Source organism: Etheostoma cragini, chromosome 23 (genome assembly GCF_013103735.1).
Source record: "Etheostoma cragini isolate CJK2018 chromosome 23, CSU_Ecrag_1.0, whole genome shotgun sequence".
NCBI lineage: Eukaryota > Metazoa > Chordata > Actinopteri > Perciformes > Percidae > Etheostoma > Etheostoma cragini.
Genome location: NC_048429.1, coordinates 2,890,375 through 2,913,193, shown reverse-complemented (window position 1 = coordinate 2,913,193; position 22,819 = coordinate 2,890,375). Strand labels below are relative to the sequence as shown.

At 39.1% G+C, this 22,819-nt stretch overlaps 1 protein-coding gene and 1 long non-coding RNA gene across 5 annotated transcripts in view; one reads left to right on the top strand and one right to left on the bottom strand.

The window, feature by feature from the left end:
- Window positions 1–5,907, top strand: part of LOC117938478 — a 14,902-nt gene extending 8,995 nt beyond the window's left edge. The window contains exons 2-3 of the long non-coding RNA XR_004655404.1: window positions 4,273–4,279; window positions 5,897–5,907. This is a non-coding gene — a long non-coding RNA (uncharacterized LOC117938478). The remainder of the gene's footprint in view (window positions 1–4,272; window positions 4,280–5,896) is intronic.
- Window positions 1–22,819, bottom strand: part of sfmbt2 (Scm like with four mbt domains 2) — a 51,869-nt gene that overhangs the window by 10,739 nt on the left and 18,311 nt on the right. For 3 of the 4 annotated variants that reach the window (XM_034863106.1, XM_034863104.1, XM_034863105.1), the window contains exons 5-14: window positions 19,680–19,700; window positions 10,116–10,204; window positions 8,630–8,879; window positions 7,820–7,917; window positions 6,962–7,063; window positions 6,603–6,833; window positions 4,722–4,848; window positions 4,347–4,460; window positions 4,224–4,266; window positions 2,247–2,314 (exon numbers count right to left, since the gene is read on the bottom strand). In XM_034863106.1, coding sequence (XP_034718997.1) covers window positions 2,247–2,314; window positions 4,224–4,266; window positions 4,347–4,460; window positions 4,722–4,848; window positions 6,603–6,833; window positions 6,962–7,063; window positions 7,820–7,917; window positions 8,630–8,879; window positions 10,116–10,204; window positions 19,680–19,700 — 1,143 coding nt within the window. The remainder of the gene's footprint in view (window positions 1–2,246; window positions 2,315–4,223; window positions 4,267–4,346; window positions 4,461–4,721; window positions 4,849–6,602; window positions 6,834–6,961; window positions 7,064–7,819; window positions 7,918–8,629; window positions 8,880–10,115; window positions 10,205–19,679; window positions 19,701–22,819) is intronic. The other variant, XM_034863108.1, reaches the window with a different exon arrangement.

Here is a 22,819-nt window from a genome sequence, read left to right as displayed (position 1 = left end):
CCCCCCCCCCCCCCCCCCCAGACCACCGCCGGCACCTGGAACAGCACCGCTAGGGATGAATAGTAATTAGGTGAGGGGATGAATATGCATAGGTGAGTGGGTGTTTTTACACAGGGAACTTGGAAAAAGAGGGCAAGGGTCTCCTGGAAACAAGGCGTAGCCCACCGCTCTCTTTGTGCTGAACATACATGTTGTCTACGTACAGATCCAGCCCAAACATAACACTGTATCTTTCAGATTGGTCTGCTGAAATGCACCCAAAAATACACCTAACTTTGCTTGGGTTAAATATTTAGACTTGGGCCTTGTTTTCCAAATTTTGGCTTTAATCCAATTGTTCCTTTAACCCAGTTATTTTAGTTAATAATTATTATGATTTATTTCTTCTTTGTCCTTTTAAACTGTACCCATTTAAAACCTGTGATTGCTTGTGTGGTGGACAGTGTGTCAACATGGATAACAGAAAAAGGATAAAACTATAAAAATAAAACTACAAATGTAAAAGAACCTGACATTTTCTTTAAAAGACCATTAAAGAAAGGATGCATCATTTTTGGCTGTGTATTTTTTTGGTTCCAGCTGAAAACTGGCCAAAACAGACATACAGTAGTAGAGTGCAGCTACAGTAAAATCTGATAGCACAAAAAAATGTCTCTAATGCATTAGCGATAAACAAGGATTTCCTTTGCAGCACCACTAAATAAGCACGCAGGGTAAGAATCATTTGTGTGTATTTTTGTGGCATATTGTTTTATGCAAAGAGAGAGAAAAGAACGTCACTAAAGAGGAATTGAGAGTCCATAGGACAAAGGGCAAACTGTAGCCACAAGCTGCATCGTGTTGTAGCTGCTCGTTGTGTTCTTCAAGAACAAACAAAACATTATTCTCTTATTCTGGCTTTTCCTTGACTGAGACAACATACTACATTGTCAGGATTGCTTTCAACACCTACATGTAGACACAGGGTTACTCTTTGGATTGTGTTGCCAAAAGGCCTTCTCCTCCCTTTTTCTTTCCTCTCCTTTTGTTTCTTTTCCTTTTCTCATGTCCTTTCCTTTTATCTCCTTCCCTTATTTCCCTTAATTATCTTTTCTTCTTACATTACATTTTCTCTCCTTCCTCTCCTTCCCTCTCTTCCCAACCTTATTTTGCTTTCTGTCTCATCACTAAAAACGTATTACGTTTGATATTATAATATTTTCGTAACACACGGCACAGGTTTGGATTTAAAACTGTCAGATTAATGTTAAGACTATAACAGCACACGGTAAAAGAGAGTCTAATTTTAGGACCGCTGTAATAAATGTATCACTTAATTATCATCTCCTGGGCACAAAGAAAGAAAACTGGTTTAGGAAACACTGAATAACTGTAGGCAACTTTCCCACCTTCCGTGCCTCTCGCTCTACAATCCAAAACTAAGTGATACCATGGCCAGAATCACTGATAATGATACTTTTATTATTACAAGCACCTTATGTAAAGTCTTGTAGATAAGAGCAGTGTGTGATGATTTTATGTAGGGGAAACCATAATGTTTAGGCTACTTAAAGATATATTTATAGGCCTAACTGCTCATTTTTACTGTTGGCTGTTAATGACCTAAACCCACGGATGTTTTGTATTGCTTCTACAAGAATTACTATCAAAAGTATCAATACTTAAGACATTGATCGGCCCAATCTGAATAATAACCAGATGATTTTCATTCATGTCAGCTGTGTAAGTGAATAAATTAATATCCAGTGTTTTAAATATGGCATGTATGCAAATAGGAATAAAATGACTTAACCTGTTTTCATTCAATACGTGTGTACTGTCCAACATTAGAAAAACGCGAGGCAGTAGAACACACTACCTAATAAATGATAAAACTAATGAGAGTAAAAGTTATGAGAGAAATTCGCTGTCACTGAGTGAGAGGAGCGGGCCTCTCTCGGGCTCACAATAGCTGTTAATCAAGCCTCCAATGGCGAAATACCTTTAAAATCCAGCATCGATGCAGCTTGTCAGAGAGCCAAGAAACGTACCGTGAGCATTGCAAATGTTGTAAATGTTCTGCCACGTGTAAATAAAGACATAAAGCCATCACAAGCAATGTTTCATGTCTGGACTCAAAAAGAGGACTCATAAAGAAACAAAATACTGAGTATCTAAAAAGCGGGGTTTCCCCTTAACTCTCATCACAGCAGCTCATTAGCATGAATTACTAGAGATGAATCATGTGTAACGTGGCTGTTGATTACCTGGATCCGTGGTGACGGTCTGGCAGAGGTTGACAGGAGCCGGCTCTAACGGCTGGGACGGAGCCAACCTGCAGGAGGAAGGCAATCAATACAGTCAAACTAATCAATAAAATTATCCAAGTGATCTAATCAGACAGGAAACAACAGAGTAATCAAATGATTGCTCATTGAGCCGATCAATCTTCACAAAAGGTACTGCAGTTTTTGCCAAATTTAGACGCAGGTAGGTTAGAAAGCAGCGGGGGAGGGTGAAGTGACGAGGAGGAAGTATTGATGAAAGGATTCCCCTGAAGGTGAGAAATGGAATTATTAGTTAGATGAGAGAGCTGACAAAGTGCTGCTGAAGCTGTCATATTTCTCCTGCTCTCCAAACTCCCCCACCCCACCCTTCGTACTCCCGGGGCTGCGTTTGCCAGCCGTCAGTGTAACATGTCATTTGTCAACAAAATCAATCAGCACCCCGAGAAAGCAATTTCTGCTCTAAAAAGCCACTGTTTCAATTAATGTCTTTGGAGTGACAGAAAGGGAAAAAAGCCTTGAGGGGTTTCTGTAGAACCGTTACTTTTAGTTATTCTGGCTCACAGGTAGAAAAATGGAAAACAAAAGGCTGTGTTTCCACCATCCTGAAGTGAAACACACTGGTGAGTGGCTGCGCGCCATCTAGGTTTGAAAGTGCTGGCACCTAGGCGGTCTGGCGGTGTCTCTGCGTTGCATGGCGTGTGTGGTTAAAGACAGCGTCATTACAGGCTGATGTAAATGATCGGAGTAAGGTAATCGGGGTAAATGCCGATCCCCGATCAGTTACAAAATTCCCATAGCCGACATCTACTTACCACCAATCATACATTCACAAGAGTTTTCCAGTTGCAAGAATGCCTGATAATCACTTATTGCTATTTTGTTTCACTTCATCGTTCTGTTCTTACCGAAAATAAATATTATTGTCATTATTGATTAATCTGTTGATTATTTTCTCTGTTAATGGAATAATTGTTTGGTCTGTAAGTTTTCACGTTTTTGTTGCAAAACCTCTGTCATGTCTCATTGGAATACATTTTCGAGGCCCAGTGACATGAAGCTATCCAGGCTTTTGCCACAACATGTAAATATTGTTTTTTTAATATTAAGAGTTTGAAAAACTCACATTCTGACGGCACAGTATAATCAACTAGTTTTTTGCACTAAGCAATAAATGTGAGGTCATAAAGGTAATACATTTTCCTTTTTTGGTAACTTCTGTTTTTTTAGAATTTACGTTTTACATTTATAACTTACATGCTTTAGTAATGTGCTGCCAACATTAAATATATCTGCAAAATGTTCACCACCATCCATTTGTTTTCACTAAAATACAGACTCCTGGCCAATACTGCATAACTAACATTGATATGGTTTAATTGAGGAGGTAAAACTCTTGAGTAAAGTTGGGAAAAGATCATCCGTTTTGTTTAATAGTAAAAAATGTTCTGGCTTTGAGGTTTAGTCATTGACACAGAAGATCCAGGGTTCGCATCCGACCTGTGACAGTTTCCTTCATGTCCCCCCCCCCCTCTCCCTTTTCATGTCTGAGCTCTCTTATCATTAAAGGTAGAAATGCCCATATAAGTTGTCTTAAAAAAATGCCTTTAAGCATGATGTCTTCTTCATATTTGGATGTTCAATTATCCAAACATAATCATTTCCTCTGAAATGTACTGTATTTAGTGAATAAAATTAGTAATTTAAATGTGTAAACGTTCAATTGCGTGGAGTTCAGATGACTACAAAGTATCTAACGCAGGTTTTTCATCATTTTTAAAGCATATCCAATTAATTGTTTCCCCACTTATTTTTGTTATCCGTCTGTATATTGTCTGGCTAATGAATCCGATTCAGTCTTGAAACAGGGAACCAGATTTCAACTCCAAGTTACGTCAGCATGAGCTTCACATCAGGCAAACTCCGCCTGTGATAAGTTATGATAGATAAATGACTTACTGTTTCTCTGGCTGGACCACCGCTATCTTCTTCTGCTTCTGGCCTGAAGACAAAAAGTGCATTAAGCATTAAGCTGTCACACCCAAGTAACTTTGTTGTGTGAGTAACTGTGTGTGTACATACAGACAGGTTTGAGTGGATGGGTCAGAGGGTAAGCGTTGGCTTCGCACCAGCCGACAGGGAAGATGTCCATAGACTCGACATCTACGATACACTCTGACAGAGGCTTCGCCACACCTAGAGACAGGTAGACCGCAAAGAGAGAGAGGAGGGTTGAGGGAGCTGTCACACACAAACAGTTTTTTTTCTAAGACACAGCAGGAGCTCTGTGACACTTAATCCCCCTAAACTTAATCCGTCCCACACACACACACACACACACACACACACACACACACACACACACACACACACACACACACACACACACACACACACACACACACACACACACACACACACACACACACACACACACACACACACACACGTATGTACCTTCCAGTCGGAGCCACAGCAGGCGTCCTCTGGCCTGTGTGATCTGAGCCACACACACCTCCGCTGGCCGGTGAGGGTTCACCGCCTCCAGCCACATGTCCTTGGCAAAGCCTCTGTTCTGCCATGTCTGCCACACACACACACACACACAGGAGGAAAGGGTACAAGAGCCACAGAGGTTGGGTTTATTTTACATGTAGGATAATGATCTAACCTCCAACAACCTGGACTCAGACTACAGGATATGAATAATATTTCAAATCGGATTTTTGCCTCACGACGTGAAATAACAGCGATTTTGCAGGTTTATGGCATGTTACAGTGTACGTAAAGGGTCATGTAGCAAATTTGGTTTCAATCTGTTTCAGGTAATGACCAAAATTCCTGGCAAGTTTTAGCTTTGTATTTATATTACATATTGACAATATTTTAGTCTTTGTCAGAGATAGAATAATAAAGTGCTGGGATTTCTCCCCCCATCGTTGTTTCTGGTGTTCACATAATTCACCAACCTTTACCAAGATAGAGGAATTCAGTGCAACATATTAAAAGGGAATTAAATAGGATTTATATAGAAAGAAAATGCAAGCAGACACCTGTTAATGTCACAAAACAAATGGTTTTAAAAATGGAACAAAAACAATGTCTTAGCGTTTCATCCGATTGGTTTGTTTGTAGGTTAAATTTGTAATTTGTAATTTCTAATCTGTGTTTACCACAGATTAGAAAGCAATTTCTGCTTTTTTTTTTCTTTACAGAAAGTCACTGTCTTTTCTACAGAAAGTCTCCAGATTTGTCGCTAGTAGCTTTTGTGAAATCCTTTTGTGAAGGTGGCCTGAAAAGTCGCTAAATCGAGCTACAAAGTCGCTAAGTTGGCAACACTGTTTTCATGGAGACAGACGCTGTGTGCACGGAGGGGGGGGGTGTAGAGTGACAGAGAGACGACGGAGAGCAGGCAAAGGAAATGCAGCTGAAGGAATGTGTGTTTTAACTAACGAAGCAACGAAAGCCGCGACATGAAATCTGCACTCCCGCGGGTCCCGTGAAATATGACCGCTACAGTCTATTGGAAAATAGCATTGTGGACACTGAATTTGATGAATTTGATCAGACCTCAGATGAGACAAGAAGCTAACGTTAGCGAATGCTGCGGTCCCTTTGCACGACACTATCAGGCACACGTGTTCTGTACAGAATAAGCCTTTAACTATGACAAATGGCAAGTAAAATACCTCTGATTCAAAAACAATAAAAAAGTTCATATAAAATGTCATCATTAAAGTTGATTCTGAACCAATCAGCTGAGAGGCAGGCGTTTCCCAGCAAGCTCTGGGTCTTGCAGTTGGTGAAAAGCAACTGCACTGCCTGCGTCTCAAACCTGCAGCCGCCTTGATCTAGTGCGATTATCGTTGCCAACGTGTGCATGACTTTCAGAGCAAGTTGGGATCAAGTTGGACTCAAATCTAACCAGCATGCATTGGGTGGTGATGGATTCTGCGCAGACCTGGCTTATCTCAAACAAGCCTACTATGTGTGAATGGTGAATGGTTCCTGTACTATGTAAAAGCGCTTTGAGTAGTCATTAAGACTGGAATGGAGATATATATATATATATATATATATATATATATATATATATAAAAATACAGTCCATTTCCATTTAACGTTCCCACCTCCAATAAAGAGCTGCTTCCCAATGCTTACTTACCTACTTACTTACTTTTTTCTAGTATATGGTAGCGCTAACGATTATTTTCATTGTGCATTAATCTGTTGACTATTTGCTCGATCAACCAATTAGTTGTTTGGTCTATGAAATGTCAAAAAATTGTATAAAGTGTCAGTATCAGTATCTCAGTGTAAAAAGGACCCCAGCCTTACATCAGGAAAGCAGGCATCAGGGGCCGCCTCTGTCCCGCTCTGCTTCAGATAGTCGGCCCAGTCAAAGTCTTGGCCCTCATAGCCCCGGGGCCGCTCCAGACCCACGCCGTTCTTTAGACACCACTGGACGGGCAGGATGCCGGGCGAGTTGGCGTGACACAGCACAAACCGCGGTATTAGGTCAACGGAGAGATCGTCTAGCGTTACCTGGAAGTAGATCTCATTGTAGACCTGGAGGAGAAAAAAATTGATTTGACCTCTTTATTTTTATCTGTGCAAGTACAAAACAAACATTGCTAGATATGTATGTATGTGTGTGTATATATATCTATACACGTGTGTGTGTATATGTGACTCACCTTGGTGACAGAAACGGGGCAGATCTGTAGCTGATCCCACGGCGAAACCATCTCCAACTTCATCCCCGTCTTGAAGGAGTGTTCAGGCAAGTCTACATGGTCCTGGCATAGTAAAGTCAAGCCTTTCAGACAAATGTGCTCCACTTTTGTTAATGTACACACGTGCAGGACAATGTAGGTCATGCAAACCCTGCTGGGTGGGCCTGTACTGTAATGAATGAGGAAAAATGTTATCTCCATCATCTCAGGACGGTGGAGATCATTAGGCCAAAAATAAGTGTGAATTATGGGTATTGCTTTTTTAATGATGAACTGTGTGATTCAGCCATGTGGCCACTTTTTATGATAACTACCCAGTTCTTCTTCTTTGATCCATTGTAAACTGAAAAAGTAAACTTCACTTCCTGTGTGACAGACTGAAATACTGTCTTTGAAATCTCAGTGACAGCTTGTCAGGTTTCATGAAGCACTGTGTGAGCTCAGTTATGGATGTTGTTGTAGCTTCATCACATTGTATTATCTGCAAAGTCTCAGGTCCTTGTCAATCAATGTGAACAAGTTAAATTTATGCCAGCCTGTTTGTTGTTTGGACCGTGTTTTGGTCAAATGTTTTTGTCATTAATTTTTATTCCAGTTATTGCCATAGTAAATAGCAAGCTTTTTCTGTTCTAGTTCAAGAGTCTTATATGCAGTGGATCTCCCTGATAATGCAACTGATGGCAGAATTGACGTGTTTGAATAAGATTATATAAGCATACAAATCGATAAGAGGAGTTTAATTGTGATGTGCAACCAAATAGCAAATAAGTGCATCTACATATATACAGCTTAAATCAAAACACACACACACACACACACCTTGAACACCTCGAGCAGCAGAGGGTTCTTCTGTCCATCGAGTTGAGCGTCCTCCAGAGCCTCCTGCCAATCGGGGGCGCTCTTTAAGGACCTGATACCTGAGGAGTGATGAGACATGAAGAGGGGTAGATTGGCCCTTACATTGCAACCTAATTAAAATTCTTTAAGGCCGTTCTTTTAATACTCTGCAGGTTCTGTAAACCGTCAACAATTGTCTCAAATCAAAGACCTATATTGTCTTTGGAGTTTAATAACTTTCATAAATTTGCTTTTAGATTTACAAAAACCACAATATCGTTTTACATTATTAAATATAAAATCTGTGACAATTCACAGCAGCTGTACGATGCACCATTGATTCCTGTGCATGATTTTGTGCACAATTTCCCCCAAATCACAAAAGCCTTGTTGGTATAGACTACAAATCTAAAGTTAAAAATGATAAAAAAAAAAAAGGAAAGCTAGGAAAATGTTATTTTTTGTAGGCATGAATTTTGAATTCACTGATTAATTGCAAACAATTTTGCTAAATGTTCGATCGTTGAAGTAATTTCTCTAAAGCAAAAATGCAGTGGTTTGACTACTCAAATGTTCCATGATATCTTCTTTCATAGTAAATTTAACATATTTGAGTTTTAACTGTTGGTCTGTTAGTGGATCTGTTTAGTTGCAATGGAGCTCATTTCTCATCATTCAGTTTCTTGTAGACACTGTAATTGCAGCGTTGAGTTGAGAAACTTTAAGTCCTCATCCCCACGGCAGTTTTCAGCCCCCAGTAAACAAAAAGGTGCAAGCGGATTAGATTATCACCTGTAGGCGGTTCTAAGGCGAGCCGGTTTTCCAGAGCCCAGCCGAGCGGGCGGAGCCTGACGTCCAGGTAGAACAGCCAGGTGTCCTGAGCCTGGTGGTCCTCAGAGAGGCCGGCGTAGCGCAGGCGGAGTCTACCTCCGACGTTCTGGGTGACCCGGACAGGCCAGTAAAGCAACGGGCACGAGACGTCCTGAAGCTCCAGGACAGAGCCTTCAACAATCAGATCTACGGTGTTCTTCCCTCTCAGAGGCTGAGAGAGAGACACAGAGAGAGTCTGGTTCAAAAATCTCAAAAGATCGTTTCATTGGTTGATTGGAAGAGTCAAACCTCCTACAGAACTGTTACTCTAACAGAATGAGTGGTTAAGTAAGTTACAAAAGTTGAAGTTGATGTTATCCCTCAACAAAAAAAGAAATTAGCCGAGCCCTTAGTTGAACCTGACCGTGTTATCTGACCGTAGAGGGATCCAGGTAGGTTAGTTTGTTAGCCTGCCCAGCTGAACTTCAATAGCTGAAATATAGATGCTGCCATTCAGGTTTTCTGAGACAGAAAACTCACATGAAGTCAAATAACGCCTGCAAAAATTCTTGCTTAGAGAAAGTGTTAAAGATTTGTTTTTGGGCCTTTTTTAAGGGCTTTCTTTTGTGTTGTGTCCTTTTAGATTTTTTCAGTTTAAAGCTATCATTTGACATTCTGAGAAATACACTTATTCGCTTTCTTGCCGAGGGTTGGATGAGTTGATACGACGCTCATATCTGTCTGTTATATATCAGGCTATAGCCAGCAGCGGCCTGCTGGCAACTAGACATTTACTATCCAGACGTTAGAGTGATATCAATCTTCTTATCTAACTCTCCACCGGAAAGGTGAACCCCGGTTGCTGAGGGTTTAAGGCAACCAATACAAACCACATTGTCCCTGGGTCAACTCTGGCTAGGGTCCTTTTTTGCACGTAATTCCCCATCATGCAACAAAAGACTCAAAATAAATGGGGCAGAAATGGGCTTTGATCAAGACCAGTTAACGGTTAGTTGTGTGTGAGTGATATCCTTTGTGTAAATCCTTTATCTATTTATTTATCATCTTTTTGCTGCCCCCTTTAAAAAAAAAAAAAAAAAAAAAAAAAAAAAAAGAGGCCAAAATGTTGTGGTCAGAAATTAGCTTCAATTGGGACTGGTTAGCTTAACGGTCAGATGTGTTTCATATTGCAGGAAAAAAAAAAGAAATAAATCTTTTGTGTAAATCCTTCCTTTGTTTTCTAACAAGGTCCTGCAGTAAGACCTAAAGAAAATGTGCTTTTATTGAAAATCAGGCTGGTTAAACGTATTCTCCCTTCCCTGTAGCATCCTATTCATCAACTATATCAGGTTCTGTATTTTCCTTTCTGTCAGCAAGTGTAGTGAGAATCACAAATTTGATATGTAGAAAAAATGAGTCTTGACTCCTTTCTTCCACTCTGAGATTTCCTCAATAGGAACACACTCACCCCCTCCAGCAGGTTGGCTGGTGCTGTCCTGGCGCCGGTCAGGTCCTGAACCAGAAACTCTGTCCAGTCGCTGTATTTCTCCTTGATGGCTGCAAAGAAACAAAAAAACATAGAGCCAAGACTGAGAATCACAATCAAAGTGAGTGGAAAGTGAGCACATTATTGTGCTGTTGTGCTGTGTCATGGTGAATTATTAATTGCAAGGCACTACGTTGAACTGTTATGTGTAGTCACCAGAGAACAGCAGGCACGCATGCATGAGAAAGTGCATGCATATACTGAAGAAGCCAAACACACAGCAATTCTATTTTTTCTTTTTAGGCAGATAGTGATTTTGTTTTTATTAAAACTGCAGATGTGGAATATTTTCACAAAGCATGTCTCTGAATTTGATACTTTTTATGCAAACAAAGTGAAAGAAAAAAAATCACGTATTCACACTGCAAACCGTAATGCTCCATTCTGATTTATGGCTGAGATAAGATATTTTTTTAGGCTTGCATCTGGCAGGTTTCTCAAAACACCAACTAATGTTGTATGAGCAGTCCCATTTAAATGTTAATATGCAGAAGAACAGATGCAAATTTGATAATAAAATAAAAATGAGGCTAACAAAGCAACAACTTGTTTTGTCTTATGGCTTTCTGAAGAGCAGAAGTGACTATTTTCTATGCAGAGATGTGAGATCAGTGGCGGGTACAGAAACAGGTTTCCATCCAGAATTTCAGGTATCAAAGGTTACTGGGTGACCTGTAACTTCCTCTGGGAGAGGTAAATGCTGCATGAATTCAAAATGACAGTTGAGGCTGAGATCCGTTCCAGCTTTAAGACCACATGAAAAAAAGGAAAAAAAAAAAAGAATTAAATGTCAAGATTTAAGATAACTTTAAGGAAGAGATCTGTGGCACAAATGAAAAAGGGAAAAAAAAGCATTGAAGCATTGAATAAATATTATGAATGTTGATGGAAATACCAAGAACACAATATGTGTACTGGATAGACGATAGATGACAGATAAAAATGCATTTGCTGAACTTAAATGAATTCAAGATTGGGCCTTCCCCTCAAAAAACCCAGTGTGGTGTAACGATTTATTAGACCTCATTTCAGTGTGTAGTTCAGGGAAGGCATGAGGGGAATTATGTGACGTCACTCAACTCCAAAAATAATACACTCTCCAAAAATAAGCAGTTAAATCAACTCCTCTTTGAAACAAGAAAACATTATAACCTTCATGAAGGGGAGATTAACTGCAGGACTGTTTCAATAGACTGCAGTAGTTTAAGCAGGGTATATATAACTCGCAACTGAGTGTAAGTTGTACCATCTTAAAGATATACTCCACGCTTAAAATTTAAATTACAGTTCTTGAATTCTTGAAAGATTTCCTTTTTTCTCTTGCATGTGGACACATGCGAGAAAAACTAATTTTTCTACAAGAATTTATGGGAACGCATTTTGAGAGTGAAGTATTCCTTTCAACGATTTGAGAAGAGCGAGAGGGGAGGTCAATCAAGCACTCATCTATAATAATTAGCTTTTTTAGCAGCCCAAGGACACATATGGAGGCAGACAAAAACCTATAACAATACAGGAAAAAATAATAGGAATGTCTATGGCCAGTATGTGTCCCGAAAAGAGATCTAATCTAAATAAGTGTGGGTTTATTGTGGCTGTGTACTCTGTAGTTCACTTTGTAATATAAATGAATCGCGTTTGTGAAAAAAATCTTTTAGGGGTCATAGTCAGAGAAACAAAAAACGATAAAGAAAATTAAATTCAAACACAGAAAAAGCTCAAACATTCAGTCCCAGGTTTTTATTTGTTGAGGAAACAGAAAATAAATAAACAGACAGGCTCAGTTTGACCTCTGCATTGAAGCTGACGTATTATGTCATAAAAGACTTAGGCCTAAATAACTTTAAGTGAATTTCAAACTAAACTTGAGACTTTTGACATGACTTCACCCCAAATACCTCTCTAACCCCGACCCTGACCCTTGACCTGAGTGTTACTGACAAACTGTTGACCTATCGAATAGTATAATAATATTCAGTGTTGTTCCTGAAGAGGCCTGGTGTGCAGTCAAAACATGTTGGTTTTGTTTTTGATCATGAAGCCACGATGATAAAGGCTTTTTGTCTCCTCTTAGAACATGATCCCCACAATGTGACTGAACAGATTTTGTGTCCTTAACTTGTGACCACTGTGTGAGTACATAAATGCTAATGCACATGCACAGGTGGACCAGAGTTCTGTCTCCAGAGTCGTCGTGCCAAAAAGCCAACTTCCAGCACATTTGCATGGAGACGTGGTTTTTGCCTGCTTCTTGTTTCCAATAGTGCAGTATCTTTTCATTTGACTTTTCTGAAATCAGCCTCCTGTTTATCCCTTAACCCTCCTCCCCCCACCCAAAAGAAAGAAGAAAAAAATACAGAGCTTACATTCCAAGGAAGATGCTGAGCGGCCTTCAGAGTCCTGCATGTTTTTCCTGTTAGTCACTTAAACACACAAAAAAATGTCTCCACAAACTCAGACACTTGTTGGAGTCACTGAAACGTTGCCAAATGAGCCACAGTTTCAGAATGACTGCAACACATTGGGCGAACAGCAGTGATTAGCATCAAGCTGAAGGGAAAAGGAAATGTAGTCCATAAACTGAAACATGCTAATGATGAAAATAGGTTCTGGGTTTAGGTTGTTTGGCTCAGTGAATGTTTTGGTTAGATTTCTTTTTGCTCTGCTTTTCCAGGGTGAAGAGCCAAGAGAAGTGTACTGCGTTGCTAGTGCAAGATATTTTGCATTTCTTAGTGTCCAGTAAACAGCTGAAAAAAACAAGACATTAACTTCAGCGTTTTAAATGCAATAGCTTAAGTGGGTATTGTCAAAAGACAGAAAAATCCATTTTAACGGTTTATGATACTAGAAACCAGTTAGTTAATTCATGATAAAAAGCGTTTAAGTAGGGCTTAATGGATATTTGTTTTTCTACTGTTGCACATCTACATTTAGAGCTTTCGGTCATTGGCATGTACAGTTAACTCTTTTGTGTGCTCACTTTTTTTTAAGCTTTCAGTGCTAAAGTTCAGATGATATGGCACCTACTTTCAGGGATTACACTTTAACTGAATACAGTTGCTTTCAGCAGCCCCCCCCCCCCCTTCTCACCTAACTGTCCTGTCAAAAGTTAAAAATAAAAATAAAAGCTCTCCTACTTCTGGATTTCTTCTGGATTTCACAGCTGTTAAACCAATGCACAAAATAAAGTGGAATGTAGGTGGAACTCCTATTCAGGTCACAGGATGAATACTCACACCTGTTACCAAATTCCATACTGTTATTACGAGATGGAGTCTCCAGTTTTTATTTCCACTTTGGTGAATGCAACGAGCTTTTGTTATTATCTTTATTTGTACAATTAATCACGTCTCGTCCCTCAACTTTAACTGTGACTTTTGACAACCTTTCACATGCGAATTTTTTGAACCTTTTCACAGTGTTTACATCTGTAATTTCCAGTGGAAGTGAGCCCATGTAAAATGCCTTAGTTCTTCATGTTCAAATTCTGCATGCATAGACATACAGCTTCTTAAGATGTGTTTTTCTTCTCGTTTTTTGATTGTGTTAGTTTTATCTCTGTGTTTTTTGTTCCAACGAATATTTGCAGAAAAAGCTGGTGTGAGTGATGTAATGACCGCAGTAAGAAGTTGCATTTTTTAAGACAAGAAAAAAAAATTACCCACTAATTTAAAAGTGTAAGCGTAAGAAAAAAAAGCCTCTTCTAGTTATATTAGATAAATGCTTGAAACATTCTTAATGAACTTATTATAATTCCTTTTTAAATCAAGATTTGATTTTATTGATTGTGAATATAACTGACAGGCTGCTAAGGATTTTAAACACCGTACATAATTGACTAATGAGACCAAATCAATAAATCCTCTCCTGGCTCTGGACTCCTAAGGTCCTGCCTGAATCCAATCAACAACTGTGGAATTTGCCGGCAAATAAATCAACAATTTCCTGTTACACTAAGGTTAACAGTGAACGTGTCTGCCGCCTCATTGCTCTCTATACCCATGTTTAATAATAGGGTTTTCCTGTGAGACTATTTTACACACACACACACACACACACACACACACACACACACACACACACACACACACACACACACACACACACACACACACACACACACACACACACACACACACACACACACACACACACACACACACACAGAGTCTATACATGGTCTTGATGTAGAGAGGAAGAAATAGATAACTATTTTTGCAGATCCTGCCGAGATTAGTCATGAAGTCCTGTAGAGCTCAGCCGAACAGAAGAAGCAGGAGCTGAAACTTGCAAACTTCAACCTTCTTCTCTCTCTCTCCCTCCCTCACCCCCTTCTCCTTCCACCAGCTTGCAGTTTCATTATACTGTAGTGCTTCTTTATATAAATAATGATATATTTTTCTTCATTTCCATCCCACAGGCAGCAGATACACAGAGGTGAAAGCCTGACTTTCACATAACAATAAGTGCATAATTAACCTTGAGAGGAGACCTCAAAACATCTCCCTCTTCCCCCATACCGCTACACTATCACAGAGCTAACCTCCCCCCTTCTCCCCCCTTCTCCAAGGCTACACCAAAGCTGGCTCCATATCTAGCATTTAAAAAACACAAACAAATGTGAAAATGCATGTATGAATGAAAGCCGATATTTGCATATTCTGCCAGCTTCTCTTCTCTGTAAACAATCATGGCTCTGTGCACAAGATTTACTTTATATAATCAATGTTATAATTAAAGAAGAAAAATCGTCTCACTGTTTTTGCTGCGATCGCAGTAGTGCAACAGATTCTAATCAGAGTTAATGGGAGCAAATTACGCTTGATTCCCCCTCTGTCTTATCCAGTCATTATGCGCTGGCATGGAGATGAACCGCCCTCAACGCACAAGAGTAGAAAGCCAAGTCAATTCAAACAATTACCTACTTCCATTTTAACTGACAACCTTTCCATAATAGGCCGTGGGCATAATGATTACAGCACGCGGGCGCATGCAAAATGTCACACAGCACGCAATTTGTGTGTTTACTGAGAAACGTTTCACCGTTTCAGACGCCATATTGCTAAAATTTTTATAGCCCTCTTCAGGGCAGAGGATATAAGAGCAATTTGTGTAAATATGAATTACTTTAGTGATGTTTGTGGTAAGTGCTAAAGAGGCCCACAGGATCTGTGTGTGTGTTTGTGTATGTGTGTGTAAGCGTTACTGTTACACGTTAGTAAAAGACATGCATTAAAAATGTTAAGGGTCTAGTATATAACGTGTTTAGTTGTTCATTATCAAAATCTGTGTTGCCCATTCACAAACGTGTCCTTTTTCATAAATATTTACCACCACCATCAATTTCAAGTATTCCTATTGGCTTGATATTTTACATTTCCATTCACATGAACTGGGGTAAACTCTCCATATTCTTTCGCCATATTCAAATGCGCTAGCCAGTAAGAGACATACAGGACATAGTGCTCCGCCTTTCGCATTTTCGCTGTCACAATATAAACTCATAGGCGCTGCTCATCTGTTAATGGGTATTATCGCTTCCTGGCCCCGGCAAGCTTAACAAAGGAAAAAAAGATATTGAAAACAGCAAAAGACTGGCTTTTTGAAGCGTGGAGGCCACCGTAGCTGTACTACATACTTGGAACTGCGTTGCAGATGATTGCGCTATATAATCTCAACGCTAGATGGGAGAAATTCCTACACATTGGACCTTTAAGTAAAAATAAAAAACTACTGGCATAAAAATATACATAAGTACAAAAAAGTATTCAATACGCTGAATGGCCCATTTCAGAATGATGTACATTATATTTATGCAAATCTGCAGGTTACAGCGAGGAGGGGTTCAAGCCTTCATTTCAGTTAAAATGTGTGTGATTAAAGCCGGCTGTTGGTTGACCGTAAGGTATTTATGTTAAAATGCAGCCTTCTTGTTCCGTTCAATGAGAAGACTGTGTTAGTGCACCAAGAAAGCGGTCACACAGGGCCCTTGTTTAAAAAAAAAAAAACATGGAGTCATCTGTGAAAAAAAAATCCTAACAACTTTTGCCTGAGCAGATGGCTCGTCATCTTGCAACAAAATGAACTCCAATCAAACACTTGCAAGAACAGCAGAACAGATGTGCACAGTGGTGCTGTGTAATGTTCTTGGAGCCTTTTAAAAAACACATCATTTGAAGTGGCTGTTTTGCATGATTCTCTATAGAGAATTCAGATTTTTTTGATTAAATCAACTAATCAATTAGTCAAAAAAAATTGAAAAACTAAGGATAAACTGAGAATTTGTAGTGGAGGACAGCCCTAAAACCGTTTCATCACCTCTCTTTATTACAAGGGTGAATAAAAGAACGTAAGCACTGCAGAGCTGAAATGTTTGCTGAAATAGTCGATCTGCAACTATTTTTATCGTTGTTTAAACAAAAATGCTAAATATTCTTTTGTTATATTTCTAAATATCTAACTATTCAGCTTTGCTGCTTATGTTTCTCTTATGTGGTAGTAAAGTAATTATGCGGACTGACAAAGCATGCAATTTGAAGCTAGTATCTTGGCCAGTAGAAAACCGAATTAGCATTTTCTGACATCTTACACACCAATTCGGGAAAAGAAGCATCATATTATTTGATGAAAAATGAACTGAAAATGAACCCCCAAATCCAAATTACTATGCGGTATATATTTAAACAAAATGCCGCCCGATAATGTACAACACTTTCCATGTTGCAATGTTGCTCTCTACTTAAAGTGCTCATATTATGCTCATTTTCAGGTTCATAATTGTATTTTGAGGTTGTACCAGAATAGGTTTACATGGTTTAATTTTCAAAAAACACCATATTTTTGTTGTACGGCACATTGCTGAAGCTCCTCTTATGAGTATGAGGGCGTGCCGTGCTAGCACATTAGCGAGCATTATAATGTGTGTTACAAAGTGACTCACGTTTGTCATGGAAGTAAAGGCTGGACTACAGACGTTTTCTGTGATGACGAGTCCCTTTGTAGTGGACTTTGGACTTTTACACTTTGTAAACATATAACATGCACAAAAAGATATATCACACTATAACAGTAAGTGAAAAAGCTTAATATGAGCACTTTAACTAAAGGTCAATTCCTTCGCTATTTATATCTATTTCATCCAGAAACAGAAATCCACCTTTAGCAGTTGATAAAAAACTAAATGTTTCACACGGGTCACACCCAAACTACAACAGCCCCTTGTATTGTTCTCACCACAATGCTAACACACACACACACACACACACACACACACACACACACACACACACACACACACACACACACACACACACACACACACACACACACACACACACACACACACACACACACACACACACACACACACACACACACACAGAGCAGAAGTGGGGTCTATCAGAGCATCATCTCCACCAGGCTCTGGCAGGAAGCAATGTGGTGAATTCATTATGCAAATGATCTCTGTTGGGATCTGTTCAGCGAGCAGCTACCTTACCACATCACCAAACTGGTGATGTAGCTCTAAAAAGCTCTTTACATGAATGGATGAATGTATCCTACACACACATGCAGACACACACATGCATTTGTGCACACATATCTCTCTGAACAAGCTTTCCTCTCTGAGCCCAACCACGAGGCTTTAAATCATATACAGTCAAAACACCGTCAATATGTATAGTAGGTTATGTTTTCACTGTCTGTATCTGTTACAACTCTCTGAATTTTACCTGTTTTGGCTTACCTGCCAGAGGCTTATAGATCTGCCAATGTTTCTCAAAACTTACTTTTCATTTTTCATGCATATTACTTTTTAAATTCAATATGTTTTTTTTATAATAAATACACAAACCCAGGTTCCTTTTATTCATTTTTTATCTAATGTACTTTTCATCTTATATTCCAATTGCAGGAGGGCCATCAAGTCATTATAGGGGAAGTGGGAAAATCTACAATGGTTACCCTGTTAAATTGTCTTTCAAATGGCTTTTTAATTTCTAAAATTGAGCAAATTATGCAACTAAAGCGCTTGCAGCGCTGCAGACTCATGTGCTGTTCTTGCAAACAGGGACGCTGATTAACACGGGCGCTGATTTGATGAGCACAAAAGCTTTGCTGAGCGCATCAGTTAGCAGAGGAGCATTTAAAGTGGAGCTCAGAAAGAAGACTGTGTGTGTGTGTGTGTGTGTGTGTGTGTGTGTGTGTGCGTGTGCGTGCGTAACACGTATCTGTAGTTAGGTTTTGCACCTTCTCCCTAACTGGCAGGGTAACAAAAAAATCATGGTAAGATGGCAATTGAGATGAAGGGAGGCCTGAGGATTTTTCCAAATTCCCCTTTTAAATCCCCTTTTAAACCATAATTGATTTGTTTTAACATTTTTACATAATTCTTTTTTATTACATCCTGCATTGATGTTTGTGTGCCGAATATGAAGTTGATATTTCTTAACTTGGCATCATCTGTTTTATATCCTCAGGGTTGAATCTAGGGTTGTTGTTTTTTTGCGTCTTCAACATTTCTGCCTCCATTTAAATACAAAAAAAATAAATGGAATTTGTTATGGCGCTCACAGTAATTAAAAAAATTACTTGAAAAATAACAATTATCAGGAACATAAAGTTTACTTGCAGAAACAGTGTCCCTATTACTCTTGAGAACAGGTTTCGTGGGAACTATTTTTTAGCAGAGAGTTTTATCTAATTAGACACCGCTAAAGATAACATTTATTTTTTTTATTATGCATGAAGTGACCCTTTAAAGCTTAGCACTGCGTCTTTAAATATGCATATTCTGATGTATATTGCTATAACTCTACGCGCAGCAATACCAGCCAGGCTCTGCAGTAGTATTAATAAATAACAAAAGAAATAATGTCTGTTGTTGTTAATGCTTATCATTGATTAGATTGGCTCATTATCAGTGTACAATTACAGACTGGATGGAACATCAGCAGTATATTATATATTGATTTTATCTGCCAACGACACATTTTACACACAGCGGTTCTTGAACTTCTGACCTGTGATTACTTGACTCACCCACAAGCAACACGTTTTTCTGATACAGGACAGTTAGTGTGTTGCACATGTGCGGAGGTCTCTTTATCAAAGCCTCACATTTGAGCGGCTGCGTTTTGCACTACTTATCATATGAGCACAGCTTGGCACAAACAGGTGTGTGTGTGTGTGTGTGTCCGTGTGTGTGTGTGTGTGTGTGTGTGTGTGTGTGTGTCCATGCTTGCGTGTATGTTATATCAATCTGCTAAGACACACTCACTCAGCTAGAGAGGAGTTACATGCAAGAGGAAAATCAACTGAGCTGTGAGGTCACTTCCTTTAGAGAGGTGAAAGAGGAAGAAGGAGAGGAAGAGGAGGAAGCACAGTGTACATGCAGCTCTGATGCCTAACACAGTGTTGATTTCATAGTAGCCACAAGTGAGCCCAGCAGGTGAGTCAATCAGAGGCACTGTTAGAGCGGCTTACCTTTTCTTAGGTAAATGTTATCTAAGAAACAGAAAAACAAACAAAAAGGGAACAAATAAAACAGGGAACTGTGACACAGGTGGAATACACACACACACACACACACTATCTCTTTTCTCTCATATTGCAGCTGACTAAGCAACACACCCACACTAAGAAATGTGCACAGCATGATGCAAAGCCTTGAAATGAAGCAAAAAAGTACTTTTTTTGGGTCACATTGACAAATTGATAGTATCTTGCAGAAGCCTCTTTGGGGAATTTATAACTGCCTTCATTACATGATTTATACTTCAGTTTGCATCATTAAACATGCAGATGTCAGCTGTCCATCATTATTAAAAGAATTAGAGGGAGAATTTGAAATATGAGCTTTCCAAAAGACGGTTAATAGAAAAGTAAATGGCCAAATTATTACTGGAAAATAAATGAATTTCTTAATTAACTTCAGCTCCTGTTAGTATGATGGATAGAAAAATGTACTTAAGTAAACATACAATATCTCATTCAAACATACACAAGAGAACATTTCTGGCATGTGTTTTGTACACCACCAGAATATTTTCAGCTGATCATGTCATTGTTCAATCTACGCTTTCTCCTACCAAAATTATTTGTGTGCTGTTTTAGCCCCCATTTTGCAGCTATGTTCAATATGAATGTTTTCCTGTTATCTTAATACAAATAATATGCAAAGCATTAGGGTTCCTATGAATGTATTTGCAAACGAAAATATGTTTGAACGTAATTTTTAAGAGGCAGGTTTGCTCTTCAATCTATTTTTAAAAACATCTTAATTTCACTATTTTCTGTGCAAGAAATTGGAAGATGAAGAGTTTAAACTAGTTTTGTTTTTAAATACTTTGGATGTAGGAAGTTTTCTTGATAAGGCAAAAAAAAATACCAAAAATTTAAAATGCAGCGCTCCTGCAGCTCTCCTCTCTTTGTCCTCAGCCCCTCCCCTCACACAGTTAACTCTATCAGTACAAGTCATTTATTTCAATCATCCCCATTGTTATTGTGATCCCGATGCTGTTATATAGCGGAAATTCTGTGCCAATGACCGTCTTGTTTTCTTTGTAAAGCCCTTTGAGATGACAGACTGGGATTTGAGGCTCTAGCTCGCTACAAAAACATGAATTTTAATTAGCTGCAGCTGAGAGCTTTTGGCTACGGTTTGCAGAAGGCTAAACTATTAGCAACACTTTCTCTTTATTTCTGAAATGCTTCACTGATGTCAACACGTTTTATTGCGACTCTCTTTGAGACTCTTTCTGAGAAGTTAGTCTTCCTCTATGGGGTTGCTTTGCAGTGTAGGCAGTTGTTTTGCAATGCTGGAATAGCAACTTTTTTCGCAGGATTGTCCGCCATTGAATTAGGCTTTCAGCATCTGAAGGGATGTGCATGCGCATCTGCATCTGTAGAACAGCCAATGGGTACAACCCTCTTTCTAAAAATGACCTGTAATAGGCCAGACTCTCTCGTCACGAGCTAAATTATCTAAGTCCTGAAAAAAGAGAGGAGGTGCTGAATTCTTGTTTTCTCTCAGATTACTTGCAATAATTACAATTACTAATTACAATATGCCTAAAGGTTGGAATTTCTTCCCAATGAAAAAACTACCTACCCTAGCTTTAATGTGGCCTTCATGGCCTTCTGTAAATGTAAACAGAATTTCTTTTGAATTGTTGGTCCGACAAAATAAGAAATATGTATATGTCACCTTGGGCTTGGGAAAGTTATGGGGAGCACATTTGTACTATTTTATTTAATGAACAATTGATTGAGAAAATATTCAACACATGGCTCAATAATAAAAGAATTGTTATTTGCAGCCCTATTTCAGGCATTACATGTTTGACTTGAAATACAAAGGGCACAGGCATAAGACAAAGACCACTCCACTGCAGCGGGGAAAGCTTATTCAATGTGTTGTTTCCCTGCTTCCTGGATAATCCACAGAGATGTGAGTACAGACATTTAATGAACAGCCTGCTGCTGCAAAATACAAAAAGGGAAGTTGTTGAAAAGACCAGCAGTGAGTGAAAAGGACATATGGAGCTGGTGCGAGGGCGAGGACACCCGAAACGTATCCAGGTCGTCTCCACAACAACGGAGGTGCGCACCATCCATCAGCGAGAAAGTGTTGAGAAAAATAAATGGTCTGAACAAGGCCGGGGAGGGTGAGTCATCTATCTGGGGGCGAGAGGGATCCGCTGCAGGTGGAAATGTTCTTGATGGCAAACTTGTGATATTGTGAAAGGGACAGTTAGAAGGAATGGCTTCTGGAGAAGTTAAGGAGGAGGCTTTATTTTAGAAAGCTTGAGCTCAGGTGTAAATGATGCTTTTAGAGACTAGAAATGGCTGTAGTAGAAAAGAAAGTTTAACCTGGCATTACTCTGACTGAATAGCAATGTGTCAGTAAGTAAATGGCAGTTGAGCTGTTTTGACAATCAAAGCACCTTGAGGGAAACCAGTCTTTCCACTCGGTTATGTAAAGCATTCTTTGAAAGGTAGAAGTATTCACTCTCTGTGTGCTTATTAAGTTCTAACTGAAACTTCTGATTAAATGTTGTTAATTTACCATTAGCTGACGCTTTGTGCTAATACCTAATATTTAAAAAAATGTCCTTTTAAAGCCAAAGATTTTAAAGTTTATTCATTTCTTTACAGTCAGGATGCATAGCCTTTGAAAACAACAACTGTGAAGCAAATGCAACACAAGGCTCATTTTCATGATTTTAACAGATGTGTATAGATTTTTTATGTTTGAAACACTTTTATCCTTCAAAAAAGGGTGAGCTAAAGGTAAAATAGCAGACGATTCAAGTCTGCTCTTTTACCAAGGAACTTGTCATATTTTATGTTTAAAAAAAGCAGTGACCCTAAAAAACAGGGTTTAATTACATAGCTCAAAATCCCAAATGTTTCTCAAATGGCTTTACAACGTGTACAGTGCATGGTAATGCCCACTAAAAGAAGAAACTAAAATACTTTCATTAAAAACTTGATTTATCCACAGACTTTAAGTCCTCAGACACCTAAGCGACACAATTTACACTTCCTGCTGCAAAAGGCTGCTGTTCTGGTAGAAACCATTAAGGGACTGGCGTTGGAGACTGGCTTCAGCCATAAACACG